The sequence below is a fragment of the Ornithodoros turicata genome, chromosome 10, assembly GCF_037126465.1.
Source record: "Ornithodoros turicata isolate Travis chromosome 10, ASM3712646v1, whole genome shotgun sequence".
In the NCBI taxonomy this organism is placed as follows: domain Eukaryota; kingdom Metazoa; phylum Arthropoda; class Arachnida; order Ixodida; family Argasidae; genus Ornithodoros; species Ornithodoros turicata.
This window is the reverse complement of record NC_088210.1, coordinates 3,058,373-3,085,206: the sequence shown is the minus strand read 5'-3', so window position 1 is coordinate 3,085,206 and position 26,834 is coordinate 3,058,373. Positions and strand designations below refer to the sequence as shown.

Here is a 26,834-nt window from a genome sequence, read left to right as displayed (position 1 = left end):
GATATACAGCAAGATATACTGATGCAAGATATACATACAAGATATGCAGCGGATAGAGATATCCATGAACCCCTTCCACAAACTGCCTAATATTACAGAAGAAATAGCATATGAAAGCTTGTTCCAACCTTGTATGGTACACGGAAAAAATAAGTAGTTAAAAAGAGTTTACTCTGGAATGGAATTCTTTAAACACAAAAGTGTGAAAGTTTCGTTGTCAGACGTGGTGACAAAGGTTCTCCGTATAAGAATGAAGGCTAATTCCACACATCCCCCTAGATAATTGATGGAACTCAAGTCCTTCAACTTGAAAGGCACGTTGACATGCCTCAAGATTAGACTGTATCGTGAGCTGTGTTACTGATGTGTGGCCATAACCGTTGTATATATACAATAATGCTTGATTTTGAGTCCCTGTCCGTTGTCAATAGTGTATTTTGCTTGGCGCAACGCTCTTTGACCTTCAATTACAGAAAAAAGTACTCAATGTAGAGCAGTGCTAGTGGATACGTGAAACATCCAAGTCACAAGCTTTCAGAAAATACCACAGTTTCTACAGGTTTGCCATTCACTTTACAGTTTGTAGTTAGTTTAAACTTTTAGTATCTATATTTCCCGTTATACTTCGCAGCAACGTTTTACGTTATCAGTGCGCGCTGTGATTATTACTATCACCTGGGCAAGGAAGAAACAAAAAAGAAAACACGATGGGCTCACATCTCTTGCGGGCCACCATTAAAAGAGTACAGAGGGTCATCAAAAAAGAAAGAATAATTCAGACTACGGCGTCTGATAAGAGAGTGTGTGTCATTCTACCGAATAGCGGGAAAGGTTTTGATGTGTGCAGTTTGTTTGTCAGAAAAAAAAACTCACATAAACACGGCTCCCCGCGTTCACCGTTGACTCGCCACTCCAGGTATAACGAGGATGAGAAGGTATGATGCCACGTCACCGATGACGTTATGTGGAGAACTCGTTCTGGTTCGCCGGTCAGTGGGAGTCAGCGCCTTGTCCTTTTGCCGCCGTAAACCAGTTTTGCAAGCTCTCCCGGAGAATTGGAGATAGAAGGAGCGGCCGAATCATTACCGAGCCAGGAGAAAGGCTCTTTCAGAACCCCGAACAGCCGAGTAGCAGACGACATTTCTCTAGGCCAATCAGCGAGCGTTCTCCTTATAGCGTCAGCGCGAGATTAGAGGCAGATCACAGGCTGGTACTGCTCTTCACCGTTGCGCACGGTCGCTTTTTGCGGCGTATTTTGAATTCAATTTCCGCGATAATTATGACTATGTCGTGTGAATTACTTTGTATGGTGCATCTTACTGGCCTACTTAAGTTTTATTGGAAGAAAACAGTGTTAAAAATTATCTCTGCGCTACTTTTAAGCATCAACCAATCGACGCAGCTGTCGCGAAAATCAGCTATTGCCGTAAATAGTCACAGCATCGTGAGCATGGTGCCACATATCGTACCCGCAGAAAATTGGTGACTCTGTCGATGCTGACTTGAAACACCTCCACGCTCTCGGGTATTACCGCACGAGAGAGTTCCAGCACTAGACCATTTAACCCATGCTGCTCAAGTACGGCAAGTGTGTGCAGCAGAAACGGTTCCTGCAGATTAGTGTCCGCTAAGATCCTTCGAAGCACGGAAGTGATGCCGACATCAGACCCGCTCAGGCGACGCCCGCCCACTGCCAGGTAGATCTGTACGAAAAAGACAGCCATTCAAGTGCTATATCGTATTGATTTACTCAGGAGGGCATTGCCACCAAGGGCTATTTGAGTGTGGAAGTATAAATAATACTTGAATATCCTTGTTCCTTGTGTGCAAGGTGCGCAGTGAGGGCAGGACCCACTGTAGTTCGTCCGGACTGATAGGATAAGGTCGCAGGTTGTGGTGAACGCTAAGTGAGTAGTACACGAACACGGAGCACAGTTCCACTGGTATAGTGGTGAAGTTGTACATAGATACCACGTACGGCGCTCCCCGCTGGAAGAAGCACCACAGCGGTCCCGTCGGAGGTACCTTCACACCGCCTGGGTATGGAGAAAAGAGATGGCGTTGTGTGACCCAGCTAATGATGTATCTTTGCCAGTGAGACCCAACAGCAAGGAGGGGAACATTTATGTCTATCGTAGTAATACGTCTGAGAATAGTACTAATCTGAGAAACATACGAACTCTAGAATACTCGTACGTGGTTACTGCGATTGCGAGGTGGCTTTGTTTTAGATTCCGCGTTACCACCGCGAAGCAACTCGGGCTATAAGCGGCGTGCGGACGTGAACACATGCAAATAGGCAGACACAGTGGGGACAGGAGGTTTCTTTGCGTCCTCTGCTGAACGCAAAGGAAACGTTTACTCGTTATGAAGGAGATCCCTTGTACTTTTCTGATATGTTCCAAAGTACGAAACTCTCTCATATTTCTATACCTTTTGAGTAGTGTTCGCCGTCGATCGTTTCGTTGCCGAAATTTGTATACAAAACGTAAAACTTTGAACAAAGCGCGAGATTTAGGTTTCAATGTATCCACACCTGCAGGATTGACGTCCTTGAGAACGTGTTTTTTTTTTTTCTTGTTCGCAATAAGGGCTGCCGCAACTACGCTGTTCTTTTGTTCTTTGTGTCGTTCTTTTTTTTCAATCTGAGGCGCAAAGTATTTACAAAAAATGGCAAACTTCTACAGAAATGGCATAATATGAATGTGCCATTGTAATATGTCGGCAGAGGCAGGTTCCTTGCACGAACCCCATCTACACACTACTGTGGGCCGTAATTTTCAGTTCTTAACTGCTTGACAACGCATCAGTGAAACAATCTGGCTTCACGACCACCGTCTCATTCGTTGCGTGTCTTATACGTTTGTTTCCGCTCTTCGCGTTTCGCACAACCCCTAAAGTAACCAGCGTAACTTTAATGTTGTTTCTTTCCCTCTTCAATGCTTACTTGATTGGCCTTTCGATGGTCAGTCATTGTACAATGGCACGTTTTGGGTTTTATACCCCTGTCACAACGGGCAGTCCTCAATGACAATTGAGACAAACGGCCATTGAACATTCAACTAGCGTCATCAAGCGTGTAACTGAATGATGACAGTTGACGAAAGGGCAGTACGATTATGAAAACAAGCGTGTCAACTTCTGAAGCAGCATTGGATCCAATACTCACCGACACACTGGCATGTTACACGCTCAGTAGCGCTACACCCATATTTAGTGGTCTCAATGATCTTTGAAAACAACACAACCGTGTGACAGCCAGGGTATTAATTTCGGCAGTAACAACACAATGCCGTCTATGATAAAGCAACAACTGCGACACTTTTAATTGGAGGTGCACGCATTTCTCTAACTGCCCCTCGAGAATGCATGTTGCAGAGAAACGGAAGAGTCCTTCCTAGGTGCTTTGTACTATATCAAGCTCACTGCAGATTTTGACCACTTCACTTCAATTGAAGCGAATAAATTGGGTACGGGCTGGGTCCTGTCCGAGCCGTAGTGCTTTACATGAAAGCCGTCCGGATCCCCCTTTCATTTCCTCGTTCGTGGGGTTTTAGTGAAAGAAACAGCACGAGTGGCCAAACTCGTTGGTCTCGAACGACACGGCGAAAGCGTTGCGCGCCGACTCCCATCGCCTTTGCGCCTGGGGTTCTCTAGCGGGCTCTGGTTCCACCACGGAGCTGAACCCCCCTTCTGGATGCACTCCATCGTCTTTGTACGTCACTTTCACACTCCCACAAGTGGAAGTTGCCCTGCTGGTCGAGGGTAAGGGCTCGTATAGTGCGCACCGATAATCTCCTTCGGCGCTCCAGTGACTCTCTCGATCCCTCGATGTTGGACTTTGGGTTTTTCTTTAGGTTCCCCTCGAGCCGCCCTTTCTTCTGATTGCCACTTCTTTCGATTCCGATCATGTTTTAGTTTGATATATGCCGACATTCTGGCAAAACTTTGAACATTTATGTAATTTTGGTTGTTGTGGATGAAGCCGGTATCCTTCAACCACAGGTGGAACCTCTCGAGCGCAAGTTGGAGTACCCGCAAGATCCGTGTACTCCTATATTCCCGGCAATTCGCACGCGCCCGCCACACTCAGAGATTACGTCAGTAGCCGCAATGACCCCGTTAACTAGAATATTGCACGTGTAAGCTATCTGGATTCAGCCGGTTGGTTGCTATTGGTTTATTGCTCACCGAGTTATCGCGTCATGAAATTAAGCATAATTTCGACGAACTTACAGACGTCTTCACGTAAAAAAAAAGTGGCATCGTCGCTGTTCGGAATTACGGCTGTTGGGGTTTGAAGGTGAAGCTATAAACATGCTGCTTCTGATGGTTCCAGCCATCTTGACTCGGTTTGTCGCTGTAATGCCCCGATAGCGCGGGAAACATCATTTCCCCCTCTCTGTACTGCGACGTATACTGCAATGTACAGCAATAGTGAATGACGCGTTTTGCATTCGTTATGGTGTACTCTTTCCTGTACGACCGGTATTCATAGATTTCTCTGTGATTATATGTTTTCGTCATATATATGCGTGCACTTTGTCAAACCGTTCGCGCTTCGGCGCACTATTTCCAGTGTAACTTTGAAATCACACAATTTCTGTGTCATATACGGGTGAGGTTGGAGCTGCTCAAGACAAATCGTTTCGTACTTCATTTCCCTCGCTGCCACTCAGAGTAAATATGTGTTACACGGGTAGTTTTTCAACAACTGAAAACATTGGCGCCCTCACTTCCGCAACACACCCCTCACCAGCACCACTGATGGTGGCGCATGAATCGTCACATGAAGCCTTTGTCGATTATCTATACAACGGCGTCTCAGCCATTGCGATGTCGTGAATACAATTCAGCTTATGAGTGCTTGAACACACTTGCAATGGACATTTTTCACATACGCGTCATACCATACACTCTTAAAGAAAAGGGTGTACTTTAACTACTTTCCTTGCCACATATATAACACCCTTTTGGAGAGTACAATTTACTCTCAAAAAGGGAGTAGCATAACACTTTTCTCCCTATGGAGAGTAATATTACTCCCCGGTAGGGAGAAGGTCTTATGCTACTCCCTTGAGGGAGTGAACGTAATTGTACTCTCCAAAAGGGTGTTATATTTGTGGCAAGGAAAGGAGTTAAAGTACACCCTTTCTTTACGAGTGTAGCGGCTATCCAGCGAGCCATGCTCGGCGCACGTCAAAAGAAATCCACGTGGATAGCACAAAGGACCAAAACCGGTCCGGAGTGGAGCCGACAAGGTCGCGCCATTTGTGCGGTCTCCCCACTGATCCCCACTTCTGTCGTCGCCATAGTGCGCCATCTAGTGAAGACGGAGATAATCCTTTCCAGCGCCTCAAGGCCATACGCATGCGCATAGGCCATTGTGAAAAAGGTCAATTCGTGCGGTCTCCCCACTGGTCCCCACTTCTCTCGTCCCCATAGTGAGCCATCTAGTGAAGACGGAGATAATCCTTTCCAGCGCCTCAAGGTCATACGCATGCGCATAGGCCATTGTGAAAAAGGTCCATTCGTGTGGTCTCCCCACTGGTCCCCACTTCTCTCGTCCCCATAGTGAGCCATCTAGTGAAGACGGAGATAATCCTTTCCAGCGCCTCAAGGCCATACGCATGCGCATAGGCCATTGTGAAAAAGGTCAATTCGTGCGGTCTCCCCACTGGTCCCCACTTCTCTCGTCCCCATAGTGAGCCATCTAGTGAAGACGGAGATAATCCTTTCCAGCGCCTCAAGGTCATACGCATGCGCATAGGCCATTGTGAAAAAGGTCCATTCGTGCGGTCTCCCCACTGGTCCCCACTTCTCTCGTCCCCATAGTGAGCCATCTAGTGAAGACGGAGATAATCCTTTCCAGCGCCTCAAGGCCATACGCATGCGCATAGGCCATTGTGAAAAAGGTGAATTCGTGCGGTCTCCCCACTGGTCCCCACTTCTCTCGTCCCCATAGTGAGCCATCTAGTGAAGACGGAGATAATCCTTTCCAGCGCCTCAAGGCCATACGCATGCGCATAGGCCATTGTGAAAAAGGTCAATTCGTGCGGTCTCCCCACTGGTCCCCACTTCTCTCGTCCCCATAGTGAGCCATCTAGTGAAGACGGAGATAATCCTTTCCAGCGCCTCAAGGCCATACGCATGCGCATAGGCCATTGTGAAAAAGGTGAATTCGTGCGGTCTCCCCACTGGTCCCCACTTCTCTCGTCCCCATAGTGAGCCATCTAGTGAAGACGGAGATAATCCTTTCCAGCGCCTCAAGGCCATACGCATGCGCATAGGCCATTGTGAAAAAGGTGAATTCGTGCGGTCTCCCCACTGGTCCCCACTTCTCTCGTCCCCATAGTGAGCCATCTAGTGAAGACGGAGATAATCCTTTCCAGCGCCTCAAGGCCATACGCATGCGCATAGGCCATTGTGAAAAAGGTCAATTCGTGCGGTCTCCCCACTGGTCCCCACTTCTCTCGTCCCCATAGTGAGCCATCTAGTGAAGACGGAGATAATCCTTTCCAGCGCCTCAAGGCCATACGCATGCGCATAGGCCATTGTGAAAAAGGTGAATTCGTGCGGTCTCCCCACTGGTCCCCACTTCTCTCGTCCCCATAGTGAGCCATCTAGTGAAGACGGAGATAATCCTTTCCAGCGCCTCAAGGCCATACGCATGCGCATAGGCCATTGTGAAAAAGGTCAATTCGTGCGGTCTCCCCACTGGTCCCCACTTCTCTCGTCCCCATAGTGAGCCATCTAGTGAAGACGGAGATAATCCTTTCCAGCGCCTCAAGGTCATACGCATGCGCATAGGCCATTGTGAAAAAGGTCCATTCGTGCGGTCTCCCCACTGGTCCCCACTTCTCTCGTCCCCATAGTGAGCCATCTAGTGAAGACGGAGATAATCCTTTCCAGCGCCTCAAGGCCATACGCATGCGCATAGGCCATTGTGAAAAAGGTGAATTCGTGCGGTCTCCCCACTGGTCCCCACTTCTCTCGTCCCCATAGTGAGCCATCTAGTGAAGACGGAGATAATCCTTTCCAGCGCCTCAAGGTCATACGCATGCGCATAGGCCATTGTGAAAAAGGTCCATTCGTGCGGTCTCCCCACTGGTCCCCACTTCTCTCGTCCCCATAGTGAGCCATCTAGTGAAGACGGAGATAATCCTTTCCAGCGCCTCAAGGCCATACGCATGCGCATAGGCCATTGTGAAAAAGGTCAATTCGTGCGGTCTCCCCACTGGTCCCCACTTCTCTCGTCCCCATAGTGAGCCATCTAGTGAAGACGGAGATAATCCTTTCCAGCGCCTCAAGGTCATACGCATGCGCATAGGCCATTGTGAAAAAGGTCCATTCGTGCGGTCTCCCCGCTGGTCCCCACTTCTCTCGTCCCCATAGTGAGCCATCTAGTGAAGACGGAGATAATCCTTTCCAGCGCCTCAAGGCCATACGCATGCGCATAGGCCATTGTGAAAAAGGACCATTCGTGCGGTCTCCCCACTGGTCCCCACTTCTCTCGTCCCCATAGTGAGCCATCTAGTGAAGACGGAGATAATCCTTTCCAGCGCCTCAAGGTCATACGCATGCGCATAGGCCATTGTGAAAAAGGTCCATTCGTGCGGTCTCCCCACTGGTCCCCACTTCTCTCGTCCCCATAGTGAGCCATCTAGTGAAGACGGAGATAATCCTTTCCAGCGCCTCAAGGTCATACACATGCGCATAGGCCATTGTGAAAAAGGTCCATTCGTGCGGTCTCCCCACTGGTCCCCACTTCTCTCGTCCCCATAGTGAGCCATCTAGTGAAGACGGAGATAATCCTTTCCAGCGCCTCAAGGCCATACGCATGCGCATAGGCCATTGTGAAAAAGGTCCATTCGTGCGGTCTCCCCACTGGTCCCCACTTCTCTCGTCCCCATAGTGAGCCATCTAGTGAAGACGGAGATAATCCTTTCCAGCGCCTCAAGGTCATACGCATGCGCATAGGCCATTGTGAAAAAGGTCCATTCGTGCGGTCTCCCCACTGGTCCCCACTTCTCTCGTCCCCATAGTGAGCCATCTAGTGAAGACGGAGATAATCCTTTCCAGCGCCTCAAGGTCATACGCATGCGCATAGGCCATTGTGAAAAAGGTCCATTCGTGTGGTCTCCCCACTGGTCCCCACTTCTCTCGTCCCCATAGTGAGCCATCTAGTGAAGACGGAGATAATCCTTTCCAGTGCCTCAAGGTCATACGCATGCGCATAGGCCATTGTGAAAAAGGTCCATTCGTGCGGTCTCCCCACTGGTCCCCACTTCTCTCGTCCCCATAGTGAGCCATCTAGTGAAGACGGAGATAATCCTTTCCAGTGCCTCAAGGTCATACGCATGCGCATAGGCCATTGTGAAAAAGGTCCATTCGTGCGGTCTCCCCACTGGTCCCCACTTCTCTCGTCCCCATAGTGAGCCATCTAGTGAAGACGGAGATAATCCTTTCCAGCGCCTCAAGGTCATACGCATGCGCATAGGCCATTGTGAAAAAGGTCCATTCGTGCGGTCTCCCCACTGGTCCCCGCTTCTCTCGTCCCCATAGTGAGCCATCTAGTGAAGACGGAGATAATCCTTTCCAGCGCCTCAAGGTCATACGCATGCGCATAGGCCATTGTGAAAAAGGTCCATTCGTGCGGTCTCCCCACTGGTCCCCGCTTCTCTCGTCCCCATAGTGAGCCATCTAGTGAAGACGGAGATAATCCTTTCCAGTGCCTCAAGGTCATACGCATGCGCATAGGCCATTGTGAAAAAGGTCCATTCGTGCGGTCTCCCCACTGGTCCCCACTTCTCTCGTCCCCATAGTGAGCCATCTAGTGAAGACGGAGATAATCCTTTCCAGCGCCTCAAGGTCATACGCATGCGCATAGGCCATTGTGAAAAAGGTCCATTCGTGCGGTCTCCCCACTGGTCCCCACTTCTCTCGTCCCCATAGTGAGCCATCTAGTGAAGACGGAGATAATCCTTTCCAGTGCCTCAAGGTCATACGCATGCGCATAGGCCATTGTGAAAAAGGTCCATTCGTGCGGTCTCCCCACTGGTCCCCGCTTCTCTCGTCCCCATAGTGAGCCATCTAGTGAAGACGGAGATAATCCTTTCCAGCGCCTCAAGGTCATACGCATGCGCATAGGCCATTGTGAAAAAGGTCCATTCGTGCGGTCTCCCCACTGGTCCCCGCTTCTCTCGTCCCCATAGTGAGCCATCTAGTGAAGACTGAGGTAATCCTCTCCGGCGCCTCAAGGTCATACGCATGCGCATAGGCCATTGTGAAAAAGGTCCATTCGTGCGGTCTCCCCACTGGTCCCTACTTCTGTCGTCCCCATAGTGCGCCATTTTAGTGAAGACGGAGATAATCCTCTCCGGCGCCTCAAGGTCATACGCATGCGTATAGGCCATTGTGAAAAAGGTCCATTGCGTCACGCGGCCATTCCGGTCATGACGTCCCACGTGCACCGCAAAGAAAGATCTAGTCTTACGTAAAGAAAAATGATGCGTCGCATTGGGTGCATTGGTCCTAATAAGTGCGCCTCGTTCAAACGGCACGAAACGCGTGACTTTTTTTACCTCTTGTTTGTGTATTGGAAAGCTCTCGGTGGGAGCGTGTGGAAGACTATTAGTGACGTAGTGCATGCTTACCTTTGCCGGTGTGATCTGATAAACAAAAGACGTACATTAGTAAGCTTCATAGCCAGAACGGAGGTTCCAAAACTTAATGCATAAAGTATGCGTGCGACACGGAACAAAACACGACGCTTTTGGCGATACCGTCGTATTCTCGCTCTGTCTTCAGGAATCCCTGGGTCGTAAAGAGCTCCCACCTGACACCAGCTCCGGTGGCGCAGCGGTAACGCGTGCGCTTGGAGACTGGGAGGTCCGCGGTTCGAATCCGCGGGCCGGCTGTGCCGTCTGGGGTTTTTCCTGGGTTTCCCTCAGATGTGTAATAGGCGTATGCCGGCGCAGTTCCCCTGAAGTCGGCCCATGGACGCAGCTATCTCCCCCCGAGCGGATTCCGCTCGGTCTTCCACTTCACCCTTTCCTCTCCTCCTCTCCACCACCTTTCCCTTCCCGAGAAACATGCCGCCTAATCAGGCAGGCAGACCTCTCGGGTTCCTCCCAACGACACTCCTCCTCCCTCCTCCTCCTCCTCCCACCTGACCCTCCTTGGCCTCGTTTATCCCGCAGTCATCCCGCAGTGTCTCCCTCACCTCTCGTGGACACATTGATCCTATTCCGCTTCGAAGTATCGTCTCTTTGGTTCCCGTACACTACAGCAGCGCCTTCCGTTGCCATTCTTATTATGCTCTGTGGAATTTTTGACCGTAGGATGGCGGTAGCGCGGCATCGACCCCAGAGCCGTATATTAAAAGGGAGTCTGGCCATTGGGAGGAGTCACAAAAAGAGGCTCCACCTGTCAATCGCAGTTTCGCTCCTCTGACTCGTTTGCTTTTTACCAGGGGGTGTCGCCATGATACCTTGCTGCCACACAAAAGGACTACGAAAACAAACACGGTTAGGCGGGAATTTCGTTATAAAAAGTTTTCAGACTGCTCTGATCTCACGTTGCAGCTGTACATTCTCATATAAGCTTCTCGAAAATCAGTTTGAAATGACGCTCCGCTATCGATATCTAACCGAAAATAATACGTTTTATCGTCGGTGTTAGGCGTTGTGAACACGGCGATCACAACGAAATCGTAACAAAAACGGCGCTGTGCTGTAAAATCTGATATTTACTTACTGAATATTATGAAAAAAAAGTTTCTTGCCCTTTTTATTCCAAATATTCATGTAGATAAGTTAAAAAATCGTACTGGTGATAGGATATGTACCAGCAGGTGCTTCCGCTGGCAGCGGTACAACGACGGAAGCCGACGACAGTTCCCTACGTGCCTTGCGCAGCCTAGGTGGCGTTCATCAAATTTGCACGAATAATCCGCTAGTTTTACAGATCGCGAGAGGTACCCAATTGAGTCCCATCCAATCCATTTGCCACCCATAATGGCGCTGCCCATGTTGGATAGGGGGCAAATAGTGAGGATGGGTTGATTGATAGTGCCCATATTTCAAGTCGTCATTGGTCATAAAGCTGAAAAAGTGGGTGGAGCTTCAGGCATAGGCATGACCCATTTATATATTTATTTATTCTTGTACCTCAAGGGCCCGGTGGCCCAGGGACCCATCAATGGCCGGACTCTCTTTTAACGTACAGCTCTGAACGACCCACCATAGCCCATAACTTAAGCGTATGCTGGACCACGTTCCTGCAGCCCTTGAGTGCCCCCAGTGAGCTTCAAGCAGAGCGGACGACTGTGGTGACACTGTTATTGAGATTATGGTGTGATACCTTATCAGGTTAAGGGGAAGAGAGTCGTATTGTGTAAGGCAGAGACCTGCCTTGGAGCAGCCAGAGTCTTTGAAAACCAGTTTGCCTGAGGGCGAGAACAGGAAGTAAAGCAGCATGCCCCGCGTTTGCACTACGAACGCCCGACAACAGATGCCACTTTTCTCTTTCCGCACCCCCATCGCACTACCCCCCACTCTCTCTACTGTGTCAGCCGGCTCAATTATGTTTTTGTCGCTAAAACTAGCTATAAAGCATGCCACATCATGTCTCCCTTCCTGTTGCACTGATCCGTGCATGTTATAGTCGGTCTCCGAGATGGCCGCTGCCTCCGAGCTGTGTTACGAATTCGACGTTAATTTTATCATTGAAATTATGTCAGATACATACACTGTGGTTTCACTGCTTGGTAGATGAAAGCCGTGCCCAGTAGTGCGGAAACAAACGTCATAAATATGAAAGCGCAGAACGAGAGGACGCCTTCCCATCGAGCCTCAGCGGTCTGCACAATCTGTACATCCCTGCAGATATAATTTGCCTAATTTGCCACTTTTCGAGCTTCTGCCGAAGTCACAATTGAACACTTCATTCTAATACCCAAAACGCACTGACGAAAGGATCAACATCACGGCGCAATCTCATTAGACAGCGATCGCGATCGTCCTCAGGTGCGGGCAAAGCGCGTCTCGGCGACAGAGATCAACAACGCAGACACTTGTCCCGCGCGTGTTCGCGAGCATGATTATACACTTCAAGGACGTTTGGCACAGGCGCAGTGGCTTCCTTTCACTTCGTCGTCTTTTCTCTGTAATCGCACTGCCGTTCCGGGCTGGCAAGATGGCGGTGATGGCAGCCAGAGTGTCGGAGCGAACCGAAAACCAGAACCGAAAACCGAAAAAAAAACGCTATTTTGGTGCGAACCGGAACGGAATCGGAACCGTATACGTTCTTTTCGCTCAGGAGGGAAACCGAAAATTTATTTAACGGTTTTCGGTCCAAGAAAACACTTCGCCGGTTTGGACTACGAATAGACGAATGAAACTGACGTCTGAAGTCATGTCATGGTTACTTTACGAGGGTTACGGTTACGGTGGAATGTATGTCGGTATACTATGACCCCTAGGCTCCCTTTGTAACGTTTTATCGTTCGCGCATATATAGACATAGACTTAGAGGTACATGTGACCGGCTGTGATTCTCTACCCATGTGCCGTAGCGTTCGTTTTAATTTCATCCGGTCAAACACTCCTCAACTAAACAGCGACCCAAGGGGCCTACGTAACGGCTCCTCTATCGGTAATGTCGCGCAAGGCGTCCCTTTTGAGAGCTGCGAAGTTGATTGATTGATTGATTGATTATGTGTTTAATGGCACAAAGGCAACAAAGGCCATAGAGCGCCAAAACTATGGTGAGTGTGTCGGAGATGATTATGGGAAAGATGATGTGAGAGAGAGTGTGTGGTAGTTAAAACCTATCGACAGGTATGAGGTATGAGCGATGAGCGATGAGATTGACCAGGATAAGAGAGAGGGGGGGATGACGATAACAAGCGAGCATGGCAGTTAAAAGCTATCTATAAGTGTGACAATGAGATATTAACATGAGGAGTTTGGTGATATTGGATAAAAGCGGAGCAATGCTTATCATCTACATCTGACTAAGAAACCCACACGTGGTCAAAAATTTGATTACGTTATCAAACGGCACAAAAGGGGTGTCACCCAGTAGAAGGGCTGGGTGGAGTGGGACATGCTATCTGTAGAATGCGGTGAAATACTGTTGGCGTTGGTGTTCGAAGTGAGGGCAGGATGCCAGTACGTGCAAGACAGTCAGGCTGTCACCGCAGTGCGCACAAGCTGGCGGATCCTGGCGAAGTTGAATACATTTGCATATCCGCGAGGGGAAGCGCGTGCGAAGTGACCCCTCTTTTGTGGACAGGACACGAAGAAAGAAAACGGAGCCGTCCAGCGCGTTTGTGAGTGTAGGTGTTCCTCGACTTGCGTCTTACTCGTGCGGTGGTGCTTGATGGTTAGGAAGCAGCAACAGACATTCGGATGGGACGCGATCACATCAATCCAGCAAGAAAGTACTTCATGTATGACATCACGACATACAAGTCCGTCTGGATCATGCGCTTCAAGAAAGGAGAAAGCCTATTTGAACAGACAGTCACCTACAGGAACCAGGAGCTACCAATTTCACAGCTACCTATTAATATTAAATACCATGTATGCGGAATAAACGGGCTTACATTTTGCAACATTGTTTTTTTTTCTGGGAATGAATATGCCCACCAGGAGCGGAACCGGTTAAAACCGGTATGAACCGTTATGTTTTTGCTCCCGAGCAGAACCGGTACCGGACCGTTTATGGTAGAACCGGCACGAAAACCGGAACGAAAAACGTTTCGGTTCGACACCCTAATGGCAGCGGCCCGAACTAGAGTCACTAAATAAGCTACGCTTCAGAGTATCGACACTGAGCCGCCATGTTGTTTCGGATGACCCCCAGCGCCATCCATTTAGCGCTCTTCGAAGTGTTGTCTTCTTCCACTGCTGAACTTCACCTTCTTCTATTTCTACTGCCAAAATAGAGGTGGGGCTGGAGGTCATCCGAAACAACATGGCGGCTCAGTGTCGTTACTCTGAAGCGTAGCTTATTTAGTGACTCTAGCCCGAACGAAGAAAACAACATGGACAAACGCTGAAACAGCTGAAATAGCATTTGCATTAATGTGAATATATTTCAAGTAGACATCCTGGACCAATGTTTTCTTTCAATATGAGAGGCTTCAAATGAAAACCTGGATCACTAACATGAAGTGCGGACGGCGCAGCGTGTCCAGCGGGATTGCGCCGACCGATTGCGGATCGATCCAGATCGTGTGCGACAGTGCGCTTTTGGTATAAGAGTACATATAACTGGTTTTATTTGGGACAGTCACATCAAGTTAGTACGAAAGCAAATGACCAACCGTGAGAAGGATGCCCTAAATTTCTTCTATAAAAGTACTTCGTGTACAATTCAACCGCCAGTATATGAAAGGCGGTTCCCTCTGAGAGGTACCGTAAGATTTTGCAACACAATGCAGCTTCTCTTTTCCTATTGCGCATGTTTTCCCACAACATGCTCCGACGACGCATCTGGGCAAAACAAAGAGACGCATTCTACGGCCCACACTCGTTGGACAGGTACATTGGTCTGAACTGCCTTTTGCTTTGCCTTTCTAATATGAGAACCTTGAAGGCTGCATCAGTATGCCGCACGAGCACCAACGTGGAGCTCCAAAGTTGCACTCCATCGAGCACGCTGAGTAGGAATGTACCAGTCTTGTGCCTGGGATGTTGCTACAATTCTTGTCATATGCATTCGAAAGCCTCCGTCACCACGGCGGGCTGCATCCGATTGGCCTACTGTCGACCAGTGTCGATTTTTGAAACGACGTCATAATGAAGCACGCCGTTTTTAATAGTAACTAAAGTCATTGCACCGGAAGAGATAACTGTACTAACTAACACAATTTGTCGTGCTACACCAACGATTTCGTCTCGAATAGCACCTCGACATCATGGACACGTTACACAACATTCATTGTTAAGGTTTAGTATTTCCGCCACGCATCTCAATTTCTCTACTTTCCTAAATGTGGAACATTCAATTTGTAACTCCATCTCCTGCACTCATGACACTCATCTGAATCCACTTGTACGCATGGGTTGTGAGCATTGTCCCACTATTTTGCTTCCTGTTGAGATCTGCGGCATTTCCGTTATTCGCTCACTGTCACGGCTGTGCGATATACAGCGCGCAAATTCACCGCAGGCTTTCCCATCGACAGAAGCGGTGGAAGGAGAAAACGCACGCTTATCCCACTAAAATTGTATTTTTTACCAAAAAACGTGACTATTTGATTCTATACATGACTGCTCAAGTGCAGCTAGCATAGGGACAAAAAAATTTCTCATAAAAGTAGCTCATCATTCGCAAGCGTAAGACTGCAAGAGACGCGGCACTAAAGTTTATCGCTGTAGCAGGACAGAGATAACGTGTGAACGTGCACTTTGATGTCGACATACCCAGGTGCCACAATCTGCTCCAGATCTGATATTGTGTCCGGCGTCATGATTCCCGCCCCGTAGCTTCGTGGCCCATGTTTGCCATCTGGCTTTGCGTCTTCGAGCGGACCCTGTGCCGCTGGAATGAAAGGTGGTTACTTTAATACATGGGTAGATCAAGTGGGGGGAGTGATTGCACTTGGGGTGGGGATAGTTTTACTTTTCTGCTCGTGTAACATATGCATGTCGCACATACGAGCCGAGCCAAGCAACCATCGTGTAAATAGTTCAGTGAAGGCAGTATTCAGTCTACGTAAAAGCCGCATTAGTGGCGGTTGGCGACGCCAGATTGATGCAGAGCGTTGTTTACGACGGAAGGAGGGAAGACATTTGCGGATTGATCGCGAATCCTTCGTCCTCGAATTATTTGAGTTTGGCAAGAAATCCCTTCATATGACAGGTGAATGTAGAGCATGAGCCGAGTTTCCGGCAAATTTCACTACGCGCGACAAAGCATTTGTCGATCAGCTGTCGGACTGCATCGCAGTGGGGCAGGCTTGTGTTCAGCCTGTTTGGAAGCCGCATCAACGACTATAAAGTGAACACAGGTTTCACCCACGAGGTGAGGAAATATAAGAGAGTGGCCAGACACTCTCCATAAACGGCTCTGCACGGAGCGACGTACGCGCGCCGTCAGTGTGACAACAAGAGGACCTTGTGTTTCAACTCAACTTTGTGAATGCCTGTGAAAACTCTTGAAACGGAAGAACGAATGCCTTCGGTGAAGTACGTCTGTTCAGTCGTTACGACGCATCCCTGCGCGGATGACAGAGAAGCGACAAATCAGCGGCGGGGCATCTGATTAAGGGAAACCCACGCTCTCTACAGCGGACGACTAGAATAGAGCACCTAAATGAGATGCGCAACCCAATTCATCATCGAGAGTTGCTGCCGAAAATTCGCAATATCTAGGCCACGTCTTAGCTATGTCCAGCTGCGGAGAAAGCAGAGCAGACGATATGTACACCACGATGTGACGTCGTTCTGTTGCCGACCGAATGGAAGAAATTTCATAGAATGAACTCCTCCCTAGAAGAAACTAGAACGCGACTTCAACTGTCCTCCGAGAAAAGCGCCGCATGCGCAGCCCACATAGTATAGCGAGATCAGTTGTCGCTCATGCCGTTCATTGTCTCCCGCTGGGGTGAAAACCTGCGGATACTGTGTCGGAGAGGGAACTCATAAATGTGACCATTCTCACCGGAACATGACGCACGGAAACGTCCTGAAAGCAGACGAGCAGATTATCCTGCTTGTGGTCATCATCGTAGGTACAGGTGTTCCGCCGGCTATCACGAAGAACTACGTTCTACCGGCAGGAAAACGTTAGACATGTCACTGATCTACAATGCATGGGAATGGGCAACGTACCGTGTTGCTCAGCTTCTTCATTTGCCGGCTTTTCCTCGATGTTATTTGGTTCCATCGAGCTCAATCTGACCGTGCACAAAAAAGTATTGCGTACTGCACTTCTTCCTCGCCTGGTTCAGTGGTTCATCTTCATCCTTCACACATATGAGACGGCCGTGGCTGCGTCGTTCTATGGTCGAGAGCTACGCTTGTCGATGCGGAGGCGTGTTCTACTGGAAGATGATTGCACTGAGATTATACGGACGCGTTGCAGCGCACTATGCTGATGTTTAGTGAATGCGCGTGGATAGGAAATCTGGTAAAAGATTCGAACCATCCCCACCGCCTACACATTAGTTTCAGTTCATTACATTGGGATTACGAGATACGCAGGGATTACGAGGTACATGCCGTAATAGGGACTTGAGGGTGCCTTCGGGGGCAGTTCGATATTCCACACTACAAAACAAGTTGACACCGTCTAGTATAGAACACCGTATTGGCACGCGTCACACTAACTGCAAAGGCATTTTACAGCAACCTCGATGTGAAATATTTTTGCGGAGCTCGAAGACGTCGATAAAAGTTGATAGTGCAGAGGCTTATGCATGGCTTGTATCCTACCATGCTATTAAAATTGGCTGACCACTCTCTCACCGTAGCAACAAGAAGCATCATTCTTTTCATCGTGAATCAGAAGTCCTCATTTAACGCAGTCAGTCAGTTTGGAAAGTACCACACAGCCAATGTCTGCAAGTTAACACATATTATAGGAAGTTCGGCCACAGAAGTGGAAAGAGACTCTCTCGAAAGCGGCGTTGGGGATTTTAGGGAACAAATAGAATTGAAATCAAATCCAAAGCAAGCCCGGATTTAAATTTATTCGAGTAAGTCAAATCACTTTAATGCCGGGATTATTTTCAGCACACAAAATGAAGAGTGGCAAAAGGGCAAGGGTGCAGGCCAGCTGGTATATGGTGAAAAAAACGGAACCGGAGATGAGAATAATGATACAGTACTTGGCGGGGGGTTGGAAGGATAAGATGGCTCCTGACACTTCTTTTCTTTCCTTTTTTTTTCCGCACATGAAGTATAGAACGTTAATTGACGTAAGCGCGTGCAGTGAATTTAGTGTCAGCATTATACTACACAGTATAACAGAGGCTGCCGGAGCAAGCGTTGCGCCACAATCGCCCGTGCATATAGGCTGAATTTCATGGCAAATTATGCAACTGCAAACCCAAATCCTTGAGAAAATACGTGATTCAATCCACACCCAAACCTCTAAGCAAAAATGTGATTCAATTCAAATTCAAATCTCTGAGCAAAAGTGTGATTCAACCGAAATCCAAATCATGTTCATAATGAAGCCGCCAATCAAATCGAAATGAAATCTGCCAGTCTGTGCGGATTTAAATGAAATCCGGGATTTCAAATCCCAATCACTGGTAGAAAGATCCCTGCAGTATTTGCTCCAACAATTTTTGAAACCACGCGGAAGGCCGTGGCATTCTGCGGTAACGCAGCGCTTGACTATAAGGGATAGCTAGTTTTGTTGCCACCCGAGACACACGAAGCTAGCTATCCGTTATAGTCAAGCGCTCCGTGACCGGAGAATATATTCCAACCATGATGTAACCTAGGCAATCATTTTCAGAGCCTCGAAGAAGCTTTCGCGGATAGAAAATACCCAAATCAAGTAGTAAAAGACGCCATAGCCAGAGCTAGATCGACCGGTCGAGAGAAAACACCCAGGTGGCACTATGCAATCATGTCCCACTATGGTCGTATGAGGCAGGTATTTCCGGAACCACCCCGCGTGACTTATCGCCGAGCAAGGAATATCCAAGGTAGACTAGTGATCGCCAAGTTAAACAAGCCCTCGGAACATAACGGTTGTCAGCCAAGCAACGGACGAAGATACCAGGTCTGTATATTAATGCAAACTGCTACCATACTAAAAAGCATGGATTCTAACTATCGCACAGAACTTAATGGTTCATTTAACTGTAACTGCTCTAACGTTCTTTATCTCCTTCAATGCAATGAGAGCGAGGCCTAATATATCAGCCAAACAGATACACCCTTCAGTATTCCGATGCAATAACCACAGGTCTGACGTCTCAAAGAAACCAATCTACCGGCATCTCGACATTTTAGTAAACCCGGCCACTCAACGAACGACATAGCAATTTTCGGTCTGTGATCCGGTTTTTGATCCCAACGCCTTAGAGAACAACGGGAATCATTCCTTATTTACAAATTTAAAAGCCAGACTAACAATGACCCAGGAGTCCTCCCAGGAGTCCTCTCGGGAAACCCAGGAGTTCTTCGCAACTTAAATTCCTAATTCTCTCAGAATACATAGGCTCTTTTGTATCTCTTTCAGACTCCCCAGTTGGTCACCCTAGAAAATCCCTGCCCTCCGGGGAAGAACATGACATCCTTATCTCGCTCTTTTTTTTCCTGAACCGGTTTACCTTTGTTTCACAAAGCACCTGTGCTGCCCTCTCCCACATACGTACTCTCCTCTCATTATTTGGAATCGTCGCTCGTCATAATGCCCCATTCCTAATTGAACACAGCGCCGCTGTCAAAACGTCGATACCCCCCCCCCCCCCCCTCTCATAGTTTTCAATAAAGTCCCCCTTTTATATTTTTCCTGTAGAAGCACTGTCTCCACTTCTGATTTTTATTGAACATCTTCATTTTTGAACGGAATGCGCTGAACCGCATTCCTTCAATTCCACTTATATACAGAGTGCGTCACTTAACGTGTCATTTGACCTTTGTAAAAAGAACGGAAAAATATGCGCTAAACGGCTGCCTTCCGGCCAATTTGCCACGTACTAAAAATAATTTCGACGACTTTTAATTGAATTAGCCAAACGCATCGCATGATACGATTCGTACTACAGTGGCTGTATGTCCGGAAAAGTTGTCCGAAAATTGTGGTTTAGTTGCGCACATTTCTGCGACGCACTAAGTCGGCCACAAAACGGTGCCGTGAGGGGGTATACCACTCTTCATCTGATAGACGGAGCTACTCTAAAATAAGGGAAGAGTAGCGACAATGTAGTTTGCAGCTCTCAACAGATATCACACATGAGGGTCACCGCCTTCGTTATCGGCGTGCCTGCTGTGCAGGGCGCATTATCACAAAATGAACATTTGGCAGTTCGGCCAAGGTATATCTAAACTGGTAGCGAAAACAACCAACAATACTAAATCAGACCCATCAGCAAGACTACCATCATGAGGAGCGAGCGATCCTGGGTGTTGGTAGTAGAGGTACGATCGTAAACAGAAAAACTTTACAACATGGGCTTGGCTTGTGTGTGTACTAACTGGTTATTCATAATTTCAATGTAGAAGAAAAATTTCTGTCGCCCCACTCGTACACATATACGAAATCATCCACCACCCGAGTACATTTCCGTATCCTGCTCCTTTGCGCATGTGTCACAGTGGGCTTGTTTATCCGTGCATCTCTGCATCCGTGCCATGTGTCTGTGCATTGTCATACGGAGTTCGTACACTTTTGGGGTTAAACTGGAAGCGACGTTCACATCTCGGAGCTGCACACCAAGATTAACACGTGTGAAAATATGAATACAATGCATCCCCTGTTGCTGGCGTCGCGAAAAAAATGAAAAAAAAATGCGTGGGACGAGCGGCCATGATAGCGTGAGTGTTAGCAGGAATCAGCTGTGCACCAACGATGTCATGCTTTGTTGGAATGGACCTGTAAAGGTCACTCATTGAAAAGATGCAAACGTCTAATCACTACGTGTAGGTATAGCTCTAGGTGAGAAATGGACCTTAAATGAACCATCCTAATTTCTGTGTGCTCATCACGTTGCCCTCCTGTTTGGAGCTGTCATAACCTTTGATAACTGTATGTATTTCGGATAGATATGTTTCATTAAACCTTGTAGCAGTGCAGCACATGTAGCAGTGCAGCACCTTCATCCACATCGCTACTGGTGCGAGGCACCATCTCACGAGCACGATCATTAAAGCATCAGTTGGGCTCTCGCCACTAACCGAACAGATTGTCGTTCTTTAGAGCTCCCAACATTGGTGACCCGAACGTCGAACGTAAAGATCGAACATCATCCTTAACCGCCATGTCCGTCGACCATCAAGCCCACCCGCCGCCTCCATCTAACCCATCTTTTATCTGCAGTGGCTGTCAAGTTACCACAATTTTTTGACCGCAACCCGGCCGTGTGGTTTATCCAAGCGGAGGCGCAATTTCATCTCGCTGGCGTAACATCACAACTGACGAAATTTTACCACGTCACCTCCGCCCTCACACCAACTGCGGCCGATGAGGTGTACGACGCCCTCGCCTACCCCTCGCCAGCCACGCCTTACGACCAGCTCAAGCAAGCCTTCCTGCAACGCACCACCTCCTCCAACCGGTCCCGCCTTCAACAACAGCTATCCGCTGAAGAGCTGGGAGACCGCTGCCCCACACAGCTACTTCGCCGAATGCGGCAGCTGCCTGGCGACAATTCCGCTACCATGGACGACGTTCTTCTCCGTGAATTATTTTTACAACGTCTGCCGCAGAACGTCCAAATGGTTCTGGCAACAGCAGCGGACATGACACTCGACCAGCTGGCTACGCTCGCAGATGCGGTTGTTGAGGTCGCCACCCCGTCCATCTCTGCCACCGCTCCACCACCACACCCCGTTCTTCCAACACCGTGTGCAGCGGCAAGCCCTTCTGGCGCTCCGCAATTAGAAGACCTTTGCCGCGAGTTCCGCGCGCTTGCCTCTCTAATTGCAGCATCACATGCTCCACCGCAGCAAACTTGTCAACCCTACCGTCGCCGCCTATTCAGTCGGAGCCCACGGCGCTATTTTCCCAGCCGCTCGAATAGCAGAGACCGCGGCGGAAGCTCGTCGGCACGATTTGCTGGTACCATCGCAAGTTTGACGCCGAGGCCCAACATTGCCTACTACCATGTTCTTGGCAGCAGGGAAACCCGCCCGCGGGCCATTGATGGCGACCAATGGTCCATCCTCCTAGTCCGGTCGCCTATTTTATATACGGGACAAAACATCAGCCCGCCGCTTCCTCGTGGACACCGGCGCGGACGTGAGCGTATTGCCAGCGAGCGGAAACTAACGGCGACAGCCACCTCTCTTCCACCTCACCGCTGTTAACGGATCTAAGATCTCCGTGTACACTCAACGCTCCCTCACATTGAACCTGGGTCTCCGCCGTGTGTTCCGTTGGCTCTTCTTGGTTGCGGCTGTCTCTCACCCCATTCTCGACGCAGACTTTCTTAATAACCTCGTCGATATGCGCAACCTCCGACTCATTGACTCTGCCACCAGCCTCACTGTCTCCGGCATACGATCGTTCCATCAGTCTCTGGTCTTCATCAGTCTTTCAAGCTGACGGTAATTCCTACCTTGCCGTCCTCAAGGAGTTCCATCAACTCACGCGCCCACCAGATTGGTCGAAGCCTGTCCCGCACAGTGTGGTCCACCACATCGTGACAAAAGGTCCTCCCGTCTTTTGCCGCCCCCGTAGACTACCGCCGGAGAAGCTGAAAATTGCGAAGGACGAATTTGACCACATGTTGGAAATGAGCATTATTCGTCCATCATCAAGCAGCTGGGCCTCTGCTCTCCACATGGTTCCAAATGAAACCGGTGACTGGCGGCCATGTGGGGACTATAGAGAGCTTAATCGGGCTACCATCCCCGATCAGTATCCCATCCCTCATGTTCATGACTTCACGGCATTCCTTCACGGCGCGACAATTTTCTCGAAGCTTGATTTGGTGCGCGCTTACCATCAGATACCCGTTGCGGAAGCCGACATCCCAAAAACAGCCATTACAACACCGTTTGGCTTGTTTGAGTTCCCACGGATGCCCTTCGGGCTACGGAATGCCGCCCAATCATTCCAGCGCTTCATAGATTCCGTCACCAGAGGTTTGCCGTTTGTTTTCGCGTACATCGATGACATCCTCGTGGCCAATCCGAAGAGGAGCACATCATACATCTGCACAAGCTTTTCTCTCGTCTCTCCGAGTACGTAATTATTATTAACGCCAGCAAGAGCGAATTTGGCGTCTCCTCCTTGGACTCTCTGGGTCATAGGATTTCTGCGGATGGCCTCACACCACTCCCATCGAAAGTCAAGGCAATCGCCGAGTTTCCCCGGCCAACATCTCTAAGCCAGCTCCGCAAATTCCTGGGATTAGCGAATTTTTATTGCCGTTTCATCCCGCATTGCGCTCAGATCCTTCGCCCATTGAAGCAGTTCCTCACCGCCAAGTCTCCAGCGTCCCAACCACTGGCCTGGACTGCCGACTCCATCGCTGCATTCGACAGAATCAAGGAGGCTTTGGCAAACGCCACCCTCCTTGCCCATCCTCGCCCAGATGCCCCAACTTGCATGATGGTAGACGCTTCGGCTACTGCCGTGGGCGCCGTGCTCCAGCAGATGATGTCTGACGACTCGGATGATTGGACTCCCATCGGTTTCTTTTCACGCAAATTGCGCCCTGCAGAAACACGCTACAGTACGTTTGGACGCGAATTGCTCGCCATATCCCTCAGCGTCAAACCCTTCCGGTACTTTGTCGAAGGCCGTGTCTTTACCATCTTCACGGATCATAAACCCCTCATCTATGCCTTCCGTTCGTCCGGTGCCAACTACACCACACGAGAGCAACGCCACCTTGCCTTTGTGTCTGAATTCTCGACCGATATACGCCATCTCTCCGGCCTACAAAACTCCGTTGCCGACGCACACCCCGCCCTTTTCTCCCGCGGATGATCCGCCGTGCTATTTTCGACCAACTCCACGGCGCGGCCCATGCACCCCGGCGTCCGGGCTACACATAAGCTGGTATCGGCTCGCTACGTCTGGCCCAACATGCAACGCGACGTCAAGCGCTGGGTCCAAGCCTGTCTGCCGTGCCAGCGCTCCAAAATATCCCGGCACACGTCATCTCCACTTGCAAAGTTCCCGGCACCGGACTCCCGCTTCGCTCACATTCACATAGATATCGTCGGGCCCCTTCCACCCTCGCAAGGCTTTCGCTATCTGCTCACCATCATAGACAGATTCACCCGCTGGCCTGAAGTCGCCCCGCTTGCTGACATCACAGCCTCATCTGTAGCTGCAGCCTTCGTCCAGACGTGGGTCGCCCGATTTGGCGTCCCGGCTACCATAACGACCGGCCGCTGTAGGCAGCTCGAGTCCGGCGTCTTCGCACGCGTTACCACCATACTCGGCTCTCACCGCGCTCGAAACACCGCTTACCATCCTGCGGCGAACGGCATGGTAGAGCGATTTCATCGTAGTCTCAAGACCGCCCTCAAGACCAATGGCAGTTCGTGCTGGACCTAAGTGCTGCCTCTCGTGCTCCTGTTGCTTCGTGCGACCGTTAAAGAAGATTTGAGCTGCACGCCGGCGGAAATGGTTTACGACGCCACGCTTCGTATTCCCGGTGACTTTTTCCCGACTCCAGCCAATCCTCCCCTCGCTGACCTGACCTCCTACGTCGACCGCTTGCGCAACACCATGGCCCAACTTCGCCCTCAACCGTCGCGACCTTGCACACGACCCTCCTTCCAGCACCCACTTCTTGAGTCCGCCACCCATGTATTTGTCCGGCATGAGGGCACCCGCAAGCCTCCGCAACATCCCTATGATGGACCATTCCGTGTCATCAAGCGCTCTCAGAAGCACTTCACGCTTCAGCTCGGAAACCCTCAGGACACAGTGTCCATCGACCGTTTGAAGCCGGCATTCTTGGATCAGCCCGGAGATCCCCCTTCCTCTTTCGCGTCGGTTTCTGCCCCCACCTCAGGAGTTGTTTCCCCCGTCGGGCTTCCCTGCTCACCGTCTCTCAGACCGGCCACCTCAGCATCTACCCGCTCACCTCGCCACGTCCGCTGAGCCCTCCCCCTTGCCACCGCCTGCCCATGACTGTCGACCGCTTCGCTAAGGGGAGGGCCATGTAGCAGTGCAGCACCTTCATCCACATCGCTACTGGTGCGAGGCACCATCTCACGAGCACGATCATTAAAGCATCAGTTGGGCTCTCGCCACTAACCGAACAGGTTGTCGTTCTGGTCGTCGGGTTTTTCTGTGTTCTCGTCTGGTATTGTTGCCTGGGTGAGGAAACGGGATACAACGCAAACGTGCCAAGGCTAATTATGCACTACTTATTATTCATACTGCTGACGTCACTTCTGACGTCATTTATTTACAATCGTAGTAGTCCGCGCAACGGATGGTTGGCGCTGACCACCCCTGTCGTGGCGACAAGACACAGGGGCCCATGGGGGGTTGCGCTACCTGTTTAGATATACCTTGGTTCGGCAGCATTGACTGCTGAACTCCTAAAGGCACTAGCCATGGCCAGCTCTGTGTTTTCACACAGAGAAAAATCCAGAATGATTCCGGCTCTTGGTACTGCCGACATGGACTAGAATGCGGCAGTTGATGATGAACAATGCGCTTTCAAAGACTTGTAAGTGCCGAATCAAGTTTTGGTTGATATTGTTTACTGTTTACTGTTTCGTGTGGTTTCTTGTGAGCAGTCTCTATACCGAATATTCCGAATATAAGTTGTGTAATTTGATACTGCTTTTATACTGCGGAGAGGAGAGCCCAAGAGGCGCAGCGCACGTGGTCGAAATTGGGCCCTGATGTTCTCATGTCTCATCAGAGCATCAAGGTGCGTATCATATTGGAAGCCGTTAAAAATAAACACTAAGAATAATCGCGTAAGTATCGGCCGTTAAAAATAATACATTCAGAATGATCGCTTAAAAGTGAGCAAGAAAGATCAGAAATCAGAAACGTGAAAACCAAAAATTCCACCTGCCGAAATGCTGCGTATATGCCACAGGTGCGGTGCTATGCTATGCTAAGCGGCAGAATGGAAACTAATTTAGCTGTGATCATTTTGGTAGCGGAAAAACGCGGTATTGTTCCTTCTTGAATCGTTGTCACACCAACCAAGCGAAGCGGTCGTGCTTTCCTGTCACTGTCTGTCTGTCCTGTCACACAATTACCTCTAACTGAATCGACTTGCACAAGTATACGAGAGACCCTGAGTTTTTCAGAGCTAATATCGACAACACGTGTAGTGAAGAACACTACAAACCATCCAAAGCAATACCGGCATAGATGCTTTGCTGGCGTGTCTGCTGCACCCACCATAATTTACCGTCACCCGCTTGCGCACCCCACGGAAAGTTGATGATTTCAAACCGACCAATCCGCACTCGCATACGGGGGGAGCGGCCGCAGGAGCCAACGCGCTGGTGGGAGTTGCGAAGTCGCGCTTCCACCTAAAAATGCTGATGTTTTATGAGGTTCGATGGAAGTCCGCAAAGGAACTCGCGAGTTTCCTCCCCTTGCATAAACCGTGTCACTATCCGCCTTTACCAGCGGCGTGCCCGTGCTGGTCAAGGCGTCCCTTTCGTTGGAGGTAGCCAAGGCCGGAAGGTGGCGGTTTCATTGATTCATTCATTCATTTAGTTTATTTATTTCGTTCATACGTAACATGAACGCCGAGTGTCCTGCAAAAAGCAGCCTAGCTGCTTGACTAAGGCCCGGCACCCGGTTGCAGTGCAGCAGTTTCAATAAGCTAAGAGAGAAAAACATATAAGGAACAGAATGTTGTACACATCAGGTCATCCATAATACATTGGCGTCAACAACTTCAAAAACAAAAACTAAACGAAACAGGTCATGACGAACAACACGTAACAAACAGTAACGAACGACTTGAGCGTGCCATTGATTTACACACTGGGTTCAGGGGTATCCTCCGAGCGAAAATGGTTTATTAGTTGCTTACGACTGATGTGTTGTGTAAACAGATCCATGCCAGCATCCCAAGAAGTCGTTTAACAAACGCGGGAGCGTTACTGTGAGCGACTGTAGGCCATATGATGTGCGATAAAAATGTGTTTGTTTCGAATCCTACTGCCTTCTGTGTTGTCTGAGGTTTTCCC

The 26,834-nt window shown here is 49.4% G+C and overlaps 2 protein-coding genes across 3 annotated transcripts in view; one reads left to right on the top strand and one right to left on the bottom strand.

Annotated features, from left to right (window-relative positions):
* LOC135371261 (uncharacterized) overlaps positions 1-17,028 on the bottom strand; it is a 40,149-nt gene extending 23,121 nt beyond the window's left edge. The window contains exons 1-6 of one of the 2 annotated variants that reach the window (XM_064605350.1): positions 16,848-17,028; positions 15,438-15,555; positions 11,752-11,882; positions 9,657-9,671; positions 1,804-2,036; positions 1,470-1,703 (exon numbers count right to left, since the gene is read on the bottom strand). In XM_064605350.1, the coding sequence (XP_064461420.1) occupies positions 1,470-1,703; positions 1,804-2,036; positions 9,657-9,671; positions 11,752-11,882; positions 15,438-15,555; positions 16,848-16,902 (786 nt within the window). In that variant the 5' untranslated portion in view covers positions 16,903-17,028. The remainder of the gene's footprint in view (positions 1-1,469; positions 1,704-1,803; positions 2,037-9,656; positions 9,672-11,751; positions 11,883-15,437; positions 15,556-16,847) is intronic. The other variant, XM_064605351.1, reaches the window with a different exon arrangement.
* Positions 17,029-24,279: 7,251 nt separating this feature from the next.
* Positions 24,280-24,762, top strand: LOC135370506 (uncharacterized). The gene has a single exon (XM_064604271.1). It carries the CDS (start codon positions 24,280-24,282, stop codon positions 24,760-24,762), a length of 483 nt encoding a protein of 160 aa, XP_064460341.1.
* Positions 24,763-26,834: the final 2,072 nt, after the last annotated feature.

Bases quoted from the DNA above. Each gene is read 5' to 3' on its own strand.
- LOC135370506 (XM_064604271.1), top strand. From the start codon at position 24,280: ATGGTTTACGACGCCACGCTTCGTATTCCCGGTGACTTTTTCCCGACT.